The sequence below is a fragment of the Cryptomeria japonica genome, chromosome 11 (assembly GCF_030272615.1).
Source record: "Cryptomeria japonica chromosome 11, Sugi_1.0, whole genome shotgun sequence".
NCBI lineage: Eukaryota > Viridiplantae > Streptophyta > Pinopsida > Cupressales > Cupressaceae > Cryptomeria > Cryptomeria japonica.
In genome coordinates, this window is record NC_081415.1 from 275,047,181 (window position 1) to 275,066,659 (window position 19,479).

Genomic DNA, 19,479 nt, shown 5'->3' on the forward strand with positions numbered 1-19,479 from the left:
CGAGCACTGTTAAGTGTTTTAATGCATAACTAAAACGGTGACTCTTGCAATATGAAGAGTCATGTTCACGTAGGGTCATGACTCTACGTGGCATAAGCCACGTAGAAGTCATGCCTCTACGTGGACATGACTTTTCACATCCATACATATACCCGACTTCGATGCTTGCTGGTGATCGATATCAATTACAGTGGAAATCTTGTGATCCAGTAAGTAGTCGATAATACCAAAGATTAACTGACAATTTATTCATATCGGAAATCTCATCAAAATTTTGTTCTTCTATATATAATTTTCAGACTATTGTTTCTCTATCTCTGATCTAGATTCCTTAACACTTAGATGTAGGTGAGTTGAATTTAATGATCTATTTGAATCCAGAATACATAGTTTAACATTGAATTTTCACCTATTCAAGGAGAGTCAATAAAATGTGTGATAATTGAAATTAATATAGGCTTCAGATATATGATAACATCATAGATGCAAACTCACCACTCAATTATGATTTATTGTAGCTTGAAATATGAACTCTTGTAAATTTATACACCTATGGACTCAACTTTGTTAGTCTTAACACTTTATGGTGAATCAAATTGTAACATCACTTGAGTTTGGAAACGGGTTTTTCAAAATATGGATCTAGCTATGTTACTTAAATATAATCTAGGAAAAAGCGAAAATCTACTAAAGCACATGGAATCACCATGTAAGGAAAATAAATTAATTTTACAGTTCCTCCATGGTGTCAAGATCATTATGGGCACATGATATCATGTGTCTTAAGATTTACAAGAAATACACAAATTTTATTATTTACATGCACAAGCCTAAATATGACATAAAATTTAACCTTTAAATCCAATTTAATGATAAAAGGTTAAACTAAGGCATATATACTAATTTCATACCAAAGCATAAACACATATTCTTTTGCAGTAATTAAACAAAACAAAATAAGAAGATTGCTTACCTCTTCCATGTGAAGCTTGTTTCCAACCTATCAATTCTTTCAAGTCTAAGCTCGGATCACACTCAATCATGGTCATTAGTACAACATATTACATAGCTGAAGCAATGTGTACCTACCCATGTCTTAATTTTTACAACATTAATCACAATGTAGGATCAATATAAAAGTTATCTATAAAGGCACCTGTCAATTCATGAGAAGGAAAACAACTATCACCAATAGCTCATTGCTAAATATTTCAATACACGAAGAGACAAGGGATAGATGTTAAGATGGACTAGAATGTATGCAAGAGTCAATAGGTAAATCTGCATTGTTAGGGTTCCTTAAGGAATTTGCAGCCATAGGAGTACACATAAAATAATGTGTAAGTAACAAAGAAATCTTCATTCATGTGTAAATTCATGTTTATTATAAAAGATGTCAAATGGAAGAACTGTTAAAACTTGAACTAGAATATAGGAAATCCGAGAACTGAAAATAGAGAAAGAAACACAAATGAACTAGCCCTCTTATCCTGGGAAAACCCTCCACCTGAGGGTGAAAAACCCAGCCCACTAAAAATTAACTATATTATATCTCAGAAAAGAATATAATTGATGATAGTTTTAGAATACTATCAATCATAATAATGTGACTTCGATTCTCTATGAATCAATAAACAATGAACTCAGCTAATACAACTTGAATACAAACCAAAACCTTCCTATATCTGAAACTCAGTATGCAGAAAGAAATACACACTATTTCTGATCTGACAGACATGATCATAAGGAAGAAGAAGCTGATCAAGAAAGATGCAGGAGAGAAAGACGTGACAAGGAATAATGACAAATATAACATATTGGAATATCAATGAAGAGTCACACGAAAGGAGAGGTAGAGGCATGGACAGTTACTTCTGCACGGACAACCTCTTCACCTTCACTGACAGCCTCATCACCTCCACCGACAACCACATCACCTTCATCGATAGCCGTTGCAACATGAAGAGTCACCGACAGTAAACAAGGCAAGGAAGGAACGAAAGCGAAGAAGCCTATGCTAGACAAGATAAATAAGGAGCCGATAATCTCTATCGAAGCTATATCTTCAACACCCCCTCTTAGCAAGAGAGAGATCTTCATTATACCAACATATAAGAAGTACCCATACCTGCAACTTAGAAAATGTCAACAAAAAATATCACAGTTTTTATTTCAATAAAGTTGTTATCTTAGTATAACAATATTCATCATAGCTACTCCTAGAGGATGAATAAAACCCAAAAAATAAAAATCATAAAGTCATACACATGACTTCCACCATAGCTACTCCCAGAGGGTGGATCAAGGGATTTCACCTTGAACTTCTCTCACAGATAAGAACTCATTAATCAAGGGATTTCACCTCGAACTTCTCTCGCAGAGAAGAACTCATTAACCAAGGGATTTCACCTCGAACTTCTCTCACAGAGAAGAACTCATTAAACAAGGGATTTCACCTCGAATTTCTCTCATAGAGAAGAACTCATTAAACACAGACAAAGTATCAGTAGAGCTGAGACTCTCTCTCAGCAAGTGCATCATTCTCCATCATAACAAGCTTTTCTCGGAAGTAACAGAACTTCACTCTCGGAAGTGGCTTGGTGAGAATGTCTGCAGTCTGCTCCTTTGTAGAAATGTACTTGAGTTCAACTGCTTTTCCCTGAACCATGTCTCTCAAGTAATGATATTTAATTTCCACATGTTTGCTTCTATCATGAAATATTGGATTAATTGAAAGTTTCACACAACTTTGATTATCACACATAATCATAGTAGGTTCCAAAGGCTGTCCAAACAAGCTTGCAAGTAATTTCCGAAGACACACAACTTCTCTTGCAGCCACACACGCTGCAATATATTCTGCTTCAGCTGTACTTTGTGCAACACAAGATTGTTTCCTGCTGCACGAGGAAATCATAGCTGAACCTAGACTAAAACAACAACCTGAAGTGCTTTTTCTGTCATGTACACAACTTGCTCGGTCTGAATCAAAAAACCCCTGCAAGTTCAGCTCTACACACGAAGAAAATTTTAAGCTAAATCCAATTGTACCACGTACATATCTCAATTTATGTTTGGCTGCCACAAGGTGAATATGTCTTGGTTCACACATGAACTGACTCAAGGTATGAACTGCATGGCATATATCAGGTCTTGTGTTAACCAAGTATATTAAGGAGCCAATTAATTGTCTATACATAGTAGGCTCAACTAAATCTGAAGTAGCTGCATCCTCATGAAATTTCTTTAGATTTACTTCCATAGGAGTCACCATAGACTTGCACTCTAACATGTCAAATCTTTTCAAAATATCAACTGCATATTTACCTTGACTCAATATGATTTCATTTGGTCTTTGCCATACTTCAAGTCCAAGGAAATAATGTAACAAACCAAGATCCTTCATTTCAAATTCTGAAGCTAAACCCTACTTACATTTGTCGATAAGATCATCCTTACCAATGAGGAATAAATTGTCAACATATAATACTAAAATCAGCACCTTATCATCACATACCTTGAAGTATAAGTTTGGATCAGAATCATTGTTTAGAAAACCCAAGCTCAAAAGATAGTGGTCTATCCTTTCATACCAAGCATGAGGAGCTTGTTTAATTTTCAGCCTGCATCCATGATAGTTTCTATTGTGAATAATAAATCCCCCTGTCTGCTCAATGTAAACCTCCTCTTCAATTTTACCATTCAAGAAGGCTGTTTTCACATCCATTTGATGAAGTTTGCAACCCTTAACAACTGCAACAGCTATGATTCCTGATAGAAGTGTAACGTGCTACAGGTGCAAAAGTTTCTTCGAAATCTATACCTTCCTTTTGGGAAAAACCTCTGGCTACAAATCTGGCCTTGTACTTTTCTATACTCCCATCAGTTGCATGCTTGATTTTGAACAGCCACTTAGATGAAACCACTGATTTGTTTTTAGGCCTTGGAACAATGTCCCATACATCATTTTTCATAATAGATTGATATTCCTCTATCATGGCATCCTTCCACACTTGCTGATTTAAAGCCTCTTCAACATCTGAAGGCTTGGATGATAACATATGACTCATCAAAGATACATAACTTGCAAACTTGTGAGGTCTTTTGCTTTCTCTGAAAGTACCACGAGGGGTTGCATATTTTTCAGCATCTTCCATAGTATGTCTAGCCCACAAAGGTCTTTTCTTGATAGATGAACTAATACTGGGACCTGGTGATGTAACTATAGAGTGAATTGGATCAATTGGATCAGTTGAATCAACAGGATCTTCTAAATCTGTAAACTCCCTCTGAATGTCTGAAGATGGATTTGGATCAGCTGTATCTAAATCTTGAGGGTGCTCAAAATCTTCTTTATCAGCTTCTATGCTAGATTCTTTGAATTTCATGAAGCTACATCTTCATCAAAAGAAACATCCCTGCTAATCTCAATCTGTTTTTGTCCAGGAATGTAGATTCTATATGCTTTTGAAGAATCACTACAACCAACAAAGATGTCTTTCTTCCCTGAAGGTTCTAATTTAGATATTTTCTCTTTAGGAACATGAACATAAACAAGGCATCCAAATTTTTTGAAATAACTTACATCTAGTTTGACACCTATAAAGGCTTCTTCTGGAGTCAAGTTGTTTAGAATCTGATGAGAACTACGATTCTTAATGTGAATTGCTGTCCTGCAAGCCTCGGCCCAAAGAAATGTTTGAAGACTTTGGTCATGAATCATAGCCTTTGCTGCTTCAACAATTGTCCTATTCTTCCTTTCAACCACACCGTTTTGTTGAGGATTATAAGGGACACAAAACTCCCTCTTAATCCCAACTTCAACACAAAAGTTATGAAAAACATGAGAAACATATTCTCCTCCATTATCAGATCTAAGAATTTTTATTTTCTTGCTAGATAGATTTTCAACTAGAGCTTTGAACTCTTTAAATCTTCACAACACTTCATCAGACTCTTTAGACTTAAGAAAGTAAATCCAGCACTTACAAGAAAAATCATCAATAAAGGTAGCATGATACCAAAAGCCACTAAGAGAAGCAATTGACATAGGTCCATATAAATCAGAATGAATTAATTCTAGAGCATTCTTTGCCCTACTTTCACTACCATGAAAGGTGCTCTTAATGTTCTTACCTAGAGCACACCCCTTGCAAACACCTTCATGGTTTTGATTCAGCTTAGGAAGACCAATGACAACCTTTTCCATTGAAGACAAAGTTTTGAAATTTAAATGACCAAATCTCTTATGCCACAACTCACTTGAACTTGAAGAATCATGAGCTAAGACTTGAATAGGAAGAGCTGAAAGCTTGAAAAAACTATCATGATGAACACCAATAACATGAGCTGATTGAATACTAGAGTTCTTCTTCCATGCAAGTACTTTACCATCAACAAAAGCAACATGATAACCTTTGTCTTCTAATGCAGAAATAGAAATCAGATTCCTCTTAATACTAGGAACAAATAGGACATCACTTAAATGAAGAGGAATACTAGAGTCCAATTGAAAAGAAGTATAACCAGCACCCTTCACAGAATAGCAAGCATCATCACCAATGATAACTTGAAGATGAGAGTCTTTTTCTTTCAAGTTTGATAGGTGTTCACGAAAACCAGTGATATGACGAGATGCTCCACTATCTATCAACCATGTATCACAGTTAGTAGGAACATTACTAGAAAGTGTAGAAATAAATAAGAATCCTTCAGAATTTTCACTTGACTCTCTTTGAGGAGAAAGATTCTCAACTTTTGCAGCAGCTGTTTTAGTCTTAGATTTTGAAACACAATCACGGGCAAAGTGACCAAATTTGTCACACCTAAAACATTGAATTCTAGAAAGGTCCTTCCACTTTTTCTTGGCAACAGGGGCTAACTCATCTTTCTTGTCTCTGAATCTTTTGAAGTTACCTTTCTTTCCATTCCCCTTAGATGCATGGGCATCAAGGATATGATCATCTTCATGATGAGATTTGCGACCAGATTCTCCTCTAGACATTTTCACATGCAGCAGTTGACGCCTAAGGGCTAAAGCTCTGCTGGTATTGTTGAATTCATAAAGATCCTGTAGAGTCTGAAACATTTCCTTAGCTAAATCCAACTTAGAGATGATAGGCACCAGAGGATCCTTAACAAAATCAATCAGAATATTCTTAGCCATGGTCTTGTTCTTTCTCCAATGAACTTTCTCTGCATCAGCAAAAGGTTCTTCTACATCTTTCGAGATATAGTTAAGGAGATCATTCTCTTCTAGAGTGATCAGAATTCTAAATTTCCAAGAAGAGAAATTTGACGAACCATCTAGTCTATCTTCTACTTTCAATCCGTTCACCATAATGAATGACTTAGACAAACAACTGAAAGAAATAAAGAACTTAAAATTCTGGTTTTGGATTGATCTTCTAGACCCGCTCTGATACCATGTTAAAACTTGAACCAAAATATAGGAAATCAGAGAACTGAAAATAGAGAAAGAAACACAAATGAACTAGCCCTCTTATCCTGGGAAAACCCTCCACTTGAGGGTGAAAAACCCAGCCCACTCAAAATTAACTTTATTATATCTCAGAAAAGAATACAATTGATGATAGTCTCAGAATACTATCAATCATAATAATGTGAGTTCGATTCTCTATGAATCAATCAAAAATGAACTCAGCTGACACAACTTGAATACAAACCAAAACCTTCCTATATCTGAAACTCAGTATGCAGAAAGAAATACACACTATTTCTGATTTGACAGACACGATCACAAGGAAGAAGAAGCCGATCAAGAAAGATGCAGGAGAGAAAGACGTGACAAGGAAGAATGACAAATATAACATATCGAAATATCAATGAAGAGTCACACGAAAGGAGAGGTAGAGGCATGGACAGTTACTTCTGCATGGACAACCTCTTCACCTTCACCGACAACCTCATCACCTCCACTGACAACCACATCACTTTCACCGACAGCCGTTGCAACATGAAGAGTCACCGACAGTAAACAAGGCAAGGAAGGAACGAAAGCTAAGAAGCCGATGATAGACAAGATAAGTAAGGAGCTGATAATCTTTATCGAAGCTATATCTTCAACAAGAACAAAGCATTCACATGACTTCTAGCTTTGGTTCATGTGTAAATTCATTTTTTATAAAAGATTTCAAAAAGAAGAACAATGGGGAAGAGGAAACTTTCTGTTCTTTGAGTGATACAAGAAAGTTTTTACTATGTCTACAGTGGTACCACTTGCTTGTACTTGGTGCAAAGTTAGCTGAGATTTGCACAAATGTTGGAAGTTTGCGCATTGGGCACAAAAATGTTGACACCAATGTCAACATCATCGTTGCAAATGTTGAAAGTGCAGATTGTAGATTTTATTTAAATTGAGTTGGCACTCACCCTGAGCTGCAATGTAAAAACCTACCAATAAATTTTGGTTCCAAATTTGCAATATTTCTGATCTTTAGCTTGCTAGCATTTCATCAAACACTTTGTCTACAAATTGTTATGAGGAAATTCTGCTTGTCGTCATTTGGAATAATTGCAACTAAGATTTTAAACATGTTTTCACCATCAACTCAATCTTTCATTCATACATTGAATAAGGCATTTTATCAAACAGTTGGCAGACATTAAATATAGCTGGAAATACTTAAATATGAACAAAGCAACTTGTGGTTCCAAAAATCAGAGTACAATAGTTTGGGTATTTTACTTTCCCAACCTCGGAAAAATCCTGTCAAAGCAGATTTAAACATTCATTGACCAACACCAACATGAATTACACAGATTGGAAGGTCTGAACTCTTCCACAAATGCGAACATTCTTCACCAATGTCTTGCTGTAGCATGTAATGAAACTGTGCCTTGTTCTAGAAGGCCCCAACAAGCCTTATGTCCCATACTAGTCTGTTGCGATCCCTTATTTACCCTCACACCCTCCTCATGTGGTGGTAGTGATCGGCCTAGAGGCTCATAAAGCTCACTTCCCATCCTCAATTGCAATGCCTTGTTTCCAAGATGTGAGGCGATCAGCAAAAAGTTCCACAATACTGCCATGTCTTCTTGACTTTGTCTGGAATACCCTCATGTCCAGTGATGAGAAGACCTTTCTCAGCAAATCATCAATATTTGGCATCCCAAAATCAGCTCCTGGCCCCTCCCTTGGGTGGCACCTAGGATAAAAGCAAATGAATCTATATATATTAATGCCTCATAAACTTTTTAACATGACCGGCGACGCTGGCATGACACGCCCTCGGGTTACACGTGAAACACTTTTGACCTAGAGCTAAGAACTGGTGAGGCCACAAACGGGGGACCTCATCCCCACACTTCACTTGTTCAAACCCGCGAGCACAACTGCCCAATGAAGACACAAGGCCTGCGAGCACAATGGCCCAGCAGGGGTTTGAACTTTGGTGGCCACTTCACCACCGAAGTGTTTTAACCGCAGCACTACACGTCCGAAGACAAATGAATATATTTTTTCACCTGTAAATCAGATAACAAATATTTTATCGTTTGCCTGCAAACCTCTGATGAATTACTTCAACTATTATATCCAGCTTTGAATCCTATGCGAATCCACTTGAAATTTGACCAGGAAGAAATCTTTTATCTCCGAAACCAAATATCTGTATGGTTTTTGTCCTACAGTTTAAGACTTTAAGTTGAACACACTGTTCAAACTTCACAATGAGAGAATATAAAATGACCAAGATGTTTAATTTCCTATTTTCTCTTCATTTTATACTCTGCCTGCAAACTTTCATTTTTTAAATTACAGAAAGTGATCTTTTTAATTTTTAATCAACTTTGGCCCTTGCGAAGTCACTTTAATGCACAAGGTCATCTTCTAAATTAAATAATAAATTGAACTAAAGCTGTCCGAAAAATAACAATGTAAGACAACTTAAATTTAATTAATTAAAATATTCCCCGTCCAAGCCTCAGAATTAGCCTATGGGAATAAAATAGGCTAACAGGTCCTTCTCGAACTCCTATGTCAAAGAAGGGGACATTACATGCAAGGTGCTGCCACCACTTGATTCTACAGGGGAAGCAAAGGAGCATAACCTGCTTCTATTGGCTAAACCACATGCTACATGAGAATGATGTGCAAAACTTCCTGAGATTGATTGTGCCCTAGATCACCAGAAGGTCCAGAACCATTAGGTAAACATTGCCACAAAATTTCCGGAACAATTTGCATGCTGGAAACGTATTCAGATTGAAGACCTGGGGGGTTGTTAGATATTCTTGCAACTTAGGTATGAAGTTGAGTCTGTTAATAAAATTATATATCTTTTCTGAAATGCAACTGGATGTTTTATTTTCCATGTCATTAATGCTGATTTTTTATACATTGTACATATTTTATGCTTATGGTTATATGTTTAATAATAAATAATGCATACAGATCATATCATCTGATGAGAATAATGAGGGTTGGAATATTTAATTTTTATGTAGTTTGAAGTTTGAACAAAGAAGAAACATTCTGCTTCAAGATTAAAAGAACTGAAAAATGCCATTGGCTTTATAGATGTGGCACTTGTAACATCTTTGCGCGATGGGATGAATCTCGTGAGCTATGAATTTATAGCATGTCAAAATTCTAAGAAAGGCGTGCTAATCCTAAGTGAGGTGAATCAAATTTCTATCTCTATCGTTGGATTTCAGTTTTATATATATATATATATTTCTAATTAACTTTTTATCATGTTAAATCATATCTTTGCAAAAATTAAAGGATCTCTTTTTCTCTTTGCCTGAAATAGCATATGCTAAAGCAATCTTATGCAGATGCTTTTTGAATGATAAGTAATTGATAATACATAAGTTAGATAGATTTCTTCCTTGGATTGGGATGGAGCAATGTGAGGGAATCTGAACATATATTCTGATTGACAATCCAGTTACACAAAAACTTTATCATCAGAAATCTTGCATTGAATAAACTCTGAGAGTATACACATACTTAAGAGACTGAAAATTGCTGGAGTGTCATTGTTTAGATGACACAAAATCAAAGGATAACTTCTTCATCTGAGAAAGAATCTCTAAACATGTTCTACGCTACATGTACCTTCTATGTATGGGATTCATAAAATTACAAGACAATTTCCTCTGAAATAAAAAAAAATATTGAGAACAAGCACACTATAAGGAAAACCACTAAATATATACTTAATGCCTGCAATACAATACAAGAGGGACACTTCAAGTGCTCATTATTTACTCCTTTCTTAAGATGAAATTGAATTTGATTAGCTCTCTCTGCAAGAGCCTTATCAATAAGATTATAAACCTTTCTCCAAAGGAAGAGATGATTTGGCAGTAATCTTGTTAATTTTATGTTGTAACCTTGAATTTGTTTCCCTTGAGTTGTAGGCTTTTGGTATGTTCGGGTGACACCATTTTTATAATGGAAAACCTTGTGTTAAATCTTTATTGTGTTGTAGGCTACTTATGACTATTGAAATGGGGATTAACCCCTTACTTGGAATGAATTCTGTACTAGTAGAATTACTTTATTAATTGTGAGTAGCAAGTACTCTTTGGGTACTTTGTACCTATCCCGTAGTATTCTGGGTACTCTCCAAAATTCTCTAGTTAGCAAACACACTTTCAGTTTTTTTCCAATTCTTTTTGTCAAATTCTTCAATTGTTTTCCCCATTGCTATGGATTTGAATAATTTATCAACAATTTTACTTGCTGTGCAAGAATTATTCTTCTTCTTAACATTATTTTGCATGCTATTTGAGTTTGTTGTTTGGATTTATGTATTTTTCTAATATGTCAAATTTTAATTCTCAGTCAAAGTTTGATCCATAGTTGCAAAATGCAGACTCGGTAATGTTGATTTTAACACTTTCAGATTAATCTAAACTCAGAAAACCAGACTTTAATTATTAACTAAATTGATATGTGAACAAATAGGAACAAGGAAGGGAACAAAACAAGAACAAAACACGGTTACCCTGGGAAAACCTCCTAGGAGGAAAAACCCAGCCTGAAAAGATCCTCAGATCTGATTATGAATTATATTCATATGAAGGTTACAACACTTATCTCATGTACTTGAAGGTGATTGCATTTAGGACTGATAATGTCTTCCACAAGACTGCACTTTCACAAGCATCAAGTAGTTACATCTGCACCTTTAACCCTTCCAACAACAATCAGGTTCAAACCCTAAGTCTGTAATATGTGAAGTCTGCTCTTTGATGGACTGCAACTTCAGTTTGCTCTCCTCCAACCTCAGTTCGCTTTTCACATGAATGAATTTCACACTTTCACTAGTAGATGTAGTTCGCTGATGTAACGGAAGTATTTCGCTGTAATGGCAGATATAGCATTCCTCCTTTAACTCGCATTTAGCAGAACCATATATTTCGCATAGGATAAGATGAAAGATGAATGTATGTTATTGAGGTGAGAAGTGTCTTTATTTATATGATGCATTGACCTTGTATGTTGGCTTATCCTTTTCATTTATATTCTTTTCCCTTTAATCCGAAATGCATTCTATATAGGGTTGGCCCTATTTTAATTTATATTCTTTTCCCTTTAATCCGAAATGCATTCTATATAGGGTTGGCCCTATTTTGTTTGGCACGTTAACTTTCATGTGGCGTGGAGTAGCGTGGGGTTTTTATGATGTGCCGAGAGGTATAGGGCCCAGCCCTATACATTGGAGAAGGGGCTGGCCCCTTAGGCGGATTCCAATGTTGCCCAAGGCAATTGGAATCCGCCATCCCTAATTACAATCAACACTCCCTCTTAATTAGGGAGAAGGATAATCTTACAACCAGGTTACAAGATTAGGGCCCAGCCCTAAGTAATACATACAATGTTTAAACTGTAATCCGAACTTAGCTGCCAACTTCAAATAGTCCTGAGAGAGTATCACAACAAGTATCCCATAGTATCCATCTTGTACTGCCTGTGGAGGATGACTTCAAACTTTAACATGCACACTTGCAAGTCATGAATACATTCATGCACATCATGGAGTCTTTCCATGCCATCGATCACGCATATCCATCATTCATTGTGTTTACCTCAGTCTTCAAAGAAGAATGTAACATCATAATCTTCCATCTTGCACCCAAGCATGGAGTGGAGATACATAATCATTGCTCTCCATAAGCATAAAATGAAAACATAGTCCTCCATCTTGCACACAAGCATAGAATGGAATCTAATAAACATAATCCTCCATCTTGCACACAAGCAAGAAATGGAATAGACATAATCAGAATATTGTAGTCTTCCATCTTGCACACAAGCATAGAATGGAACTACATAACATAGTCTTCCAGCTCGCACACAAGCATAGACTGGATCCACCTTATATTGCCCACAGAGGGTGGAGAGGATCTTTTCTACCATCTTACATTGCCCGCAGAGGATGTTTAACAATTACACTTCTCCCTGAGAAGATTACAATACCATCTTACATTGCCCGCAGAGGATGGTTAACAATTATACATCTCCCTGAGAAGCTTACAATATCATCTTACATTGCCGCAGAGGATGGTTAACAATTACACTTCTCCTTGAGAAGATTATACTACCACCTTACATTGCCCGCAGAGGATGGTTGATACAACACAATGTATCACAGAGGTTGAGACTCCCTCTCAACCAAGGCGGTGTTTTCCACAGCTCCAAGTCTATCTCAAGCTTCAAGAGACTTGATGAGAACATCTGCAACACAGGATTGTCCTGCCATAAAACACCAAATTGTCAGGTATCACTATACAACCCTGATAATAAATCAAAATAGCATAACAAGAATTTTGAGAAATCGCACTGCTTCTCTTGATGCAACACTTGCAACAATGTATTTAGCTACAGTAATTCTTAATGCAACTGAGGACTGTCCCTGTAGGTCCAAGAGATCCCAGCGGGTGAATGCTTGAAGTGTTTTCCTTGTCCGTAACACTTCTTGACCAATCTGAACCTAAGCAGCTTCAGCCCATAATCAATTGTGCCTCGCAAGTATCTTAGGATGTGCTTGGCTGTAACACGATGAACATGTTTGGGCAAGCTCATGAACTGGCTGAGAGCATTCACTGCAAAGTATATGTCTGGTCTAAAGTTAACTAGATACATCAGTGATCCAATCAATTGCATGTACTCTGATGGATCTCCAAAATCAGAATTAGCTGCAAAAACACTTAACTTCTTTAAGTTAGATTCCATAGGAGTAGACATAGGTTTACAAACCATCATTCTAAATCTTTTCAAAATATCAATAGTATACTTTCCTTAACTTAGAAAAATTTCGTTAGACCTTTGCCATACTTCTAGACCTAGGAAATAATGTATTAAACCTAAGTCCTTCATTTGAATTTTGAAGCTAGTTCTTTCTTACATCTAATGATAAGTTCATCTTTATCGATAAGAAATAGATCATCCACATATCGGACTATACTTAGCATTTCATTATTGGATGACTTAAAGTAGATGTTAGAGTCAGCATCATTTTACAAAATCCTAAACTTAAAAAGTATTTATCAATTCTTTCATACCAAGCACGGGAGGCCTGTTTGAGGCCATACAGGGCTTTCTTCAATCTGCACACCTAAATCTCATAACCCTTTAAGATATACCAAAATAGTTGGAACTCCCTCTCAGCAGCAGCTGTGTCCAATCACAACTTCCAAAGCACTTGAACTTCCTTTGAGTGTATGCCTATCCCAATAATTTCCCTTGAAGAATTAGTATGCCCTGTTGCAGAAGCATTCCAAGCCATTGAAAGATCCAATCAATTTCCTGTACTCCAGGATAGGAGATCATACACTTAAGCATCAAGTCAGTTCAACTATAATGAAATTAAAAATGCTTGACCCAAGAAAAGAATTATATGCTAATACTCATAATAAAAAGTAATCAACCAACATAAGTTAGAGTATACCAAACTCAGACAAAGGCGTTCCCCCTTTAACTTCTGCACAATCAATCTTTTATGTTAATCTCAAGGATCCTATCCATCTATCTTTCAATAAGGTGGACTCATAGCACAATTGTTGAGATAAGATGAGGATAAATTCCATCAAGAGACTACACAACAAGATTGCCAATCAAATGTCATAACGAAAATCCTAAGAGATCAATTGCGAAGTCTTTCAAAGAGGAATCACAAATAGAATCAGAGATTTGTAGAAAATAGTTTCAGCCAATGAATAGCAATATTATGCAACGTTAGTAAGACAAGATATAAATTCAATCTCTTGGAACAGACGACGGAGTAAGCACAATAAAGAAAACCTCACAAATCATCCAACCGAGCCCCATCAACCTCTTATAGGAGAAGTGATGAATCTACAATTATCAGAACTCAAGATTCCATTAAGGTCCATAGTTGATCATTATCTTTGGTATTACAAAACCAAACAAGAAAGATTCGCCCTAAAACATAACTTCTTCATAAAACATTTATAGTAGATCTCATTCTTCAATGGTCAGATTTGAAGGTTGAGAACATCTCAAAGAATACTAGAACAACTTGTTGGTGTAACAATAAACAAAAGTAATAGTCCACTCAAATCAGAAGAAAGAACATAGAAAACACCAAAGACTGAATGCAGCCATAACATCCATTAGTTCATCTATTTGCAGTTCAGAAGTAAATCAAAACGAGTGAGTATTGATAAGATTGATCTAACAACAACATCATTCTGCAAAATGATAATAATAAAATACTCATTAGTTATACTCGTTGTTAACCACCAAGCACAATTTTATACTAGATCAAAACTAAACAGATCTCAAGGTAGTTTATGATAGTAGAAGAATCCCATACGTCAAAAGGCACATGAAGAAGATTTATATTATACTAACTATAAGGCTGTGTAATAGACAGGATAAATAAGTTTCTTCGTCTAGCATTAACCCTTGCATACTACGAACATGATTGCAGATCATCTTTCAACTAAACTTTTCTATCAGGAACACCTATTAGTAAAATTACATATAGGCCAAAATATTAAGTCAAAGTGATCTCGATCTGTTCATTAAGAGTTCATCTCCATAATTAATAGAACATAAAATTCCTACACCTCAGTCGGTATACTTATATCAATGATGCCAAGACAAACAATCATTAGCTCCTCATGACTGTACCCATCTCCATAAGTTGTTCATGTCAAGTAGAATTCAAGTCAATAAAAATGTTATGAATGAAGATCATAACTCAACCAAGCATAGCTACTCACTTAGAATGCATATAAGTATTCATCACAAGAATACTTAGAACTTTTAGATCAAAAGTCAATAATAGAACCAGTCCATGTTATTTAACATAATAACAATATCTAAATTACATATGCAGAGAACATAACAAGTATTTAGATCATAGTTATATAGATGTCAACTGTGGATGATGAGTCCAAGACATTCCTGATTCCAATCAAAGTATTAACGAAGAATCGATCTATAATATCTTGCAATACTCAAACAAAAATTTAGAATACCTTCTAAGTTCTAAAAAATAAGTATGCAAATCATGATGATATCTAAATAATGTTCTATATTAGATAAGTCTACCAACTAAGGCAATTAGAATCATAAAATCAATACGACCTAGAACTAGGTCAGCCAAACAATAATACTTCAATCCTTTGGATAAGTTGAGTATAATATATCTTGCAATCAAGAATGCAATGACTCAAAAATACTTAGCTTGAATGACGCAAAAGAGTCAGATCTTCAAGCATGCCGAACCAAGATGTGACCATGCTAAACCTTTGATCACAAAACCTTTTCAATCTTTCCTCAATCCTGGAACCTGTCATCAATTATACGACAACAAGAAGGTGCAAGATCTAGGCTATAGGATGCTAGATCTGATTACAACTTGGCTCTGATACCATGTTGATTTTAACACTTTCAGATTAATCTAAACTCAGAAAACCAGACTTTAATTATTAACTAAATTGATATGTGAACAAATAAGAACAAGGAAGGGAACAAAACAAGAACAAGACACGGTTACCCTGGGAAAACCTCCTAGGAGGAAAAACCCAGCCTGAAAAGATCCTCAGATCTGATTATGAATTATATTCATATGAAGGTTACAACACTTATCTCATGTACTTGAAGGTGATTGCATTTAGGACTGATAATGTCTTCCACAAGACTGCACTTTCACAAGCATCAAGTAGTCACATCTGCACCTTTAACCCTTCCAACAACAATCAGGTTCAAACCCTAAGTCTGTAATATGTGAAGTCTGCTCTTTGATGGACTGCAACTTCAGTTTGCTCTCCTCCAACCTCAGTTCGCTTTTCACATGAATGAATTTCACACTTTCACTAGCAGATGTAGTTCGCTGATGTAACAAAAGTATTTCGCTGTAATGGCAGATATAGCATTCCTCCTTTAACTCGCATTTAGCAGAACCATATATTTCGCATAGGATAAGATGAAAGATGAATGTATGTTATTGAGGTGAGAAGTGTCTTTATTTATATGATGCATTGACCTTGTATGTTGGCTTATCCTTTTCATTTATATTCTTTTCCCTTTAATCCGAAATGCATTCTATATAGGGTTGGCCCTATTTTGTTTGGCACGTTAACTTTCATGTGGCGTGGAGTAGCGTGGGGTTTTTATGATGTGCCGAGAGGTATAGGGACCAGCCCTATACATTGGAGAAGGGGCTGGCCCCTTAGGCGGATTCCAATGTTGCCCAAGGCAATTGGAATCTGCCATCCCTAATTACAATCAACAGGTAATAACTCGGCAGGCCCAAAATTTTTAAAAAATCAGGACTCAACAAAAACTCAAGGAATAACTTGGCAAATTTACTGAACATTTGAAAATACATAATTTTTGAAAATAGTCTTCAAAAATACACATATATACTGAATTTGTAGAACATATTATTGAGAATTATTTATTCAGATCTTTATAATTTTTTGTTGAAAAGGATAATATTGTTTGACACTTTTTTAATTTTTCACAGTTATATTACTACTCTATATTTTACATTTATATTTTTATGCATTTCCTTTTCCTTATAATCAAGATATATTAATTTAAATTATAAAAAATATTGACAATGTACTTTTAAATAATAAATAAATTACTTACAATACTTTATTAAAGATAGAATTTATATGTTATTTGTTTAATATATTTAATTATCAAACTCTAATAAATTTATTAAATTACATTTTTTATTTTAAAAAATGTAATTTAGTAAATTCTTATTTTTGTTGATCTTATAAATGAAACAATTGTTTTAAGAATATATACATTTTATGAAACATTGATTGCAAGGCAGTTAAACAATAGAACTATGGTGTAAAGTAGGAGTCACTACCAAATTCCAGCCAGGCTTCTTACCATTTCAACTCAAGTAGAATTGACTTTTTGATTTTCCCTAATTATATAGTTGCGCCATGTGTGCAATAGTGCCCTCAATCGGTGATTCCATCTCAACAATGACAGGAAACTCCAATAAAAAATCACGTTTGCAATAAAGTTGGTTAAATGATAAATCCAGATAGGTTTTTGATTATTTTTGCACAAAAAAGTGCATATTTGTGCAATTTTTTCTTAAAAGAATCGCAGTGTGCTTTTGAAAACTTGACAATTAACTTGCCATTGTTTTGGGCGTGTAAGTACTTGTAGATTTTTTCAACCCTGGTTTGACCTATCAAGTTCATGAACTATTTCTTATCCAAATCTTTGCATCTTGGTTGTGAGATTAGTGTCACGTCCCCTTTTTCAAGCTAAAATTATTCATAATATTTTAAGTTGGGTCCATTCACTTTATTTTTAGGACACCTTAAATATTATTATAGGTCCTATGTAATGTTGAAATAATGTAATTCAAAAGGGGCCCTTAATTAGAAATATGGGCAGAGACAAATAGAAACTACAATAATCTAAAAACAAAGTAACGTGCTTCATATTTTTTATTCAAATACATCACACTTATATAGGAGTTTAATCTCCTACATTATAGGAAACTCCCAAAACAACTTTCCCAAATCTAGTGAATTGTTTTAATAACTCAACACATTCGTATCTCTAATATATTAACCTAATTAACAAACTATAACAAACCTATTTATTTTATGCACAATTATTATATGCATCCTATGATGCAACATTCCTAACACACACCCCCCTCCTCCCCAACCCCAAATCGCATCATTCTCCAAATAGTGAACCAACAATACTTATGACCATGTTTAGTAGTTCATCATAAGGTATGAGTAGGGACATACTCATCTACTTGTGACAAGCAAATTGTTGAACTAGCCTCACTATTCTCACTATACTTTCATCCAAAGACAGGGACAAACACATCTACCCATGGAACCAAGGATAAGGAAAGGTCTTACATCATGTTTGGATAGGGACAAACACATCTATCCAAGATCAAGGTTATGAACAAGGACACACACATCTGCTCACAACAATTATGATTGGGGACACACACATCCAATCATAATCACCAACTCTTGTCATTGGGGACAAACATATCCAATCTTTTACATCATCTTGTGAATGGGGACAAACACATCCATTTGAAAACAACCAACAATAGTGATTAGGAACACACACATCCAATCACTTACATCATCTTGTGAATGGGGACAAACACATCCATTCACAAACAACTAACAATTGTGATTGGGGACAAACATCTAATCACAAGTACAAACTTTTGATTTGATTTAGAAAATATATTTCTCCTCACTATTTTTCGTGTGGAGGCTCTTTAGTAGCCACTGAAAAAAGGTATTCTTCATCATCATTTGCAACCAATGCCTTATATGTATTTAGCATGCCATCAAGAAGATCCTTGTCACGTTGAGTGCAATTCATAATAATGTGTCCCTTTTTCTTGCAATAGTAGCACAAAAATTCATAATAATGTGTCCCTTTTTCTTGCAATAGTAGCACAAAATTCTATGTTTGAAGAAATGATTTTCCTTTGATGTAGAAGAACTAGATTTGGAGGAATAGTTAGGCCTATTTTTTCCATATATTGCAGTTTCCTCTATAGTTGAGTCAAATTTGTTAGCCCCTTCATCTATCAAAGTAGATATGATTTCCTCTAGGGTAGCATCTACCTTGTTTAATGTGAAAACAATGTTGCCATAACTAGGAGGCATGCTACTTAACAAAATAGCTTTTGAATCATGATCATCTACCTTAGCATTTATCCGAAGTAGTTGATTCAATAGGGAGCGAAACTTACTGATATGTTGAACCTAAGTCACTGCATTTGACGAATTTCTTGTTTGAATTTTGGAATTTCGTGAACATTTAACTAAGGTATGACGTTCCTCAAAGTTCAAGTTTAAATTTGTACCAAAAAAGGCAAGCGGATAGGGTAAAATCTAGTTTTTTTGAGACAACTTTGTTTAGGCACGATAGTGTGTGATAGGTCTCTAAGTGCAAGGTGCAAGACATGATGGCAAAAAGATAAAGGGCAATACAAATAGTTG

General features: G+C 35.4%; 1 protein-coding gene across 2 annotated transcripts in view; it reads left to right on the plus strand.

The window, feature by feature from the left end:
• Positions 1–19,479, plus strand: part of LOC131068561 (alpha,alpha-trehalose-phosphate synthase [UDP-forming] 1) — a 246,855-nt gene that overhangs the window by 107,364 nt on the left and 120,012 nt on the right. For both annotated transcript variants that reach the window (XR_009112026.2, XM_058003775.2), the window contains exon 8: positions 9,542–9,642. Coding sequence is in view for 1 of the 2 variants with exons in the window: in XM_058003775.2 (XP_057859758.1) it covers positions 9,542–9,642 (101 nt within the window). In the remaining variant the exon portion in view is untranslated. The remainder of the gene's footprint in view (positions 1–9,541; positions 9,643–19,479) is intronic.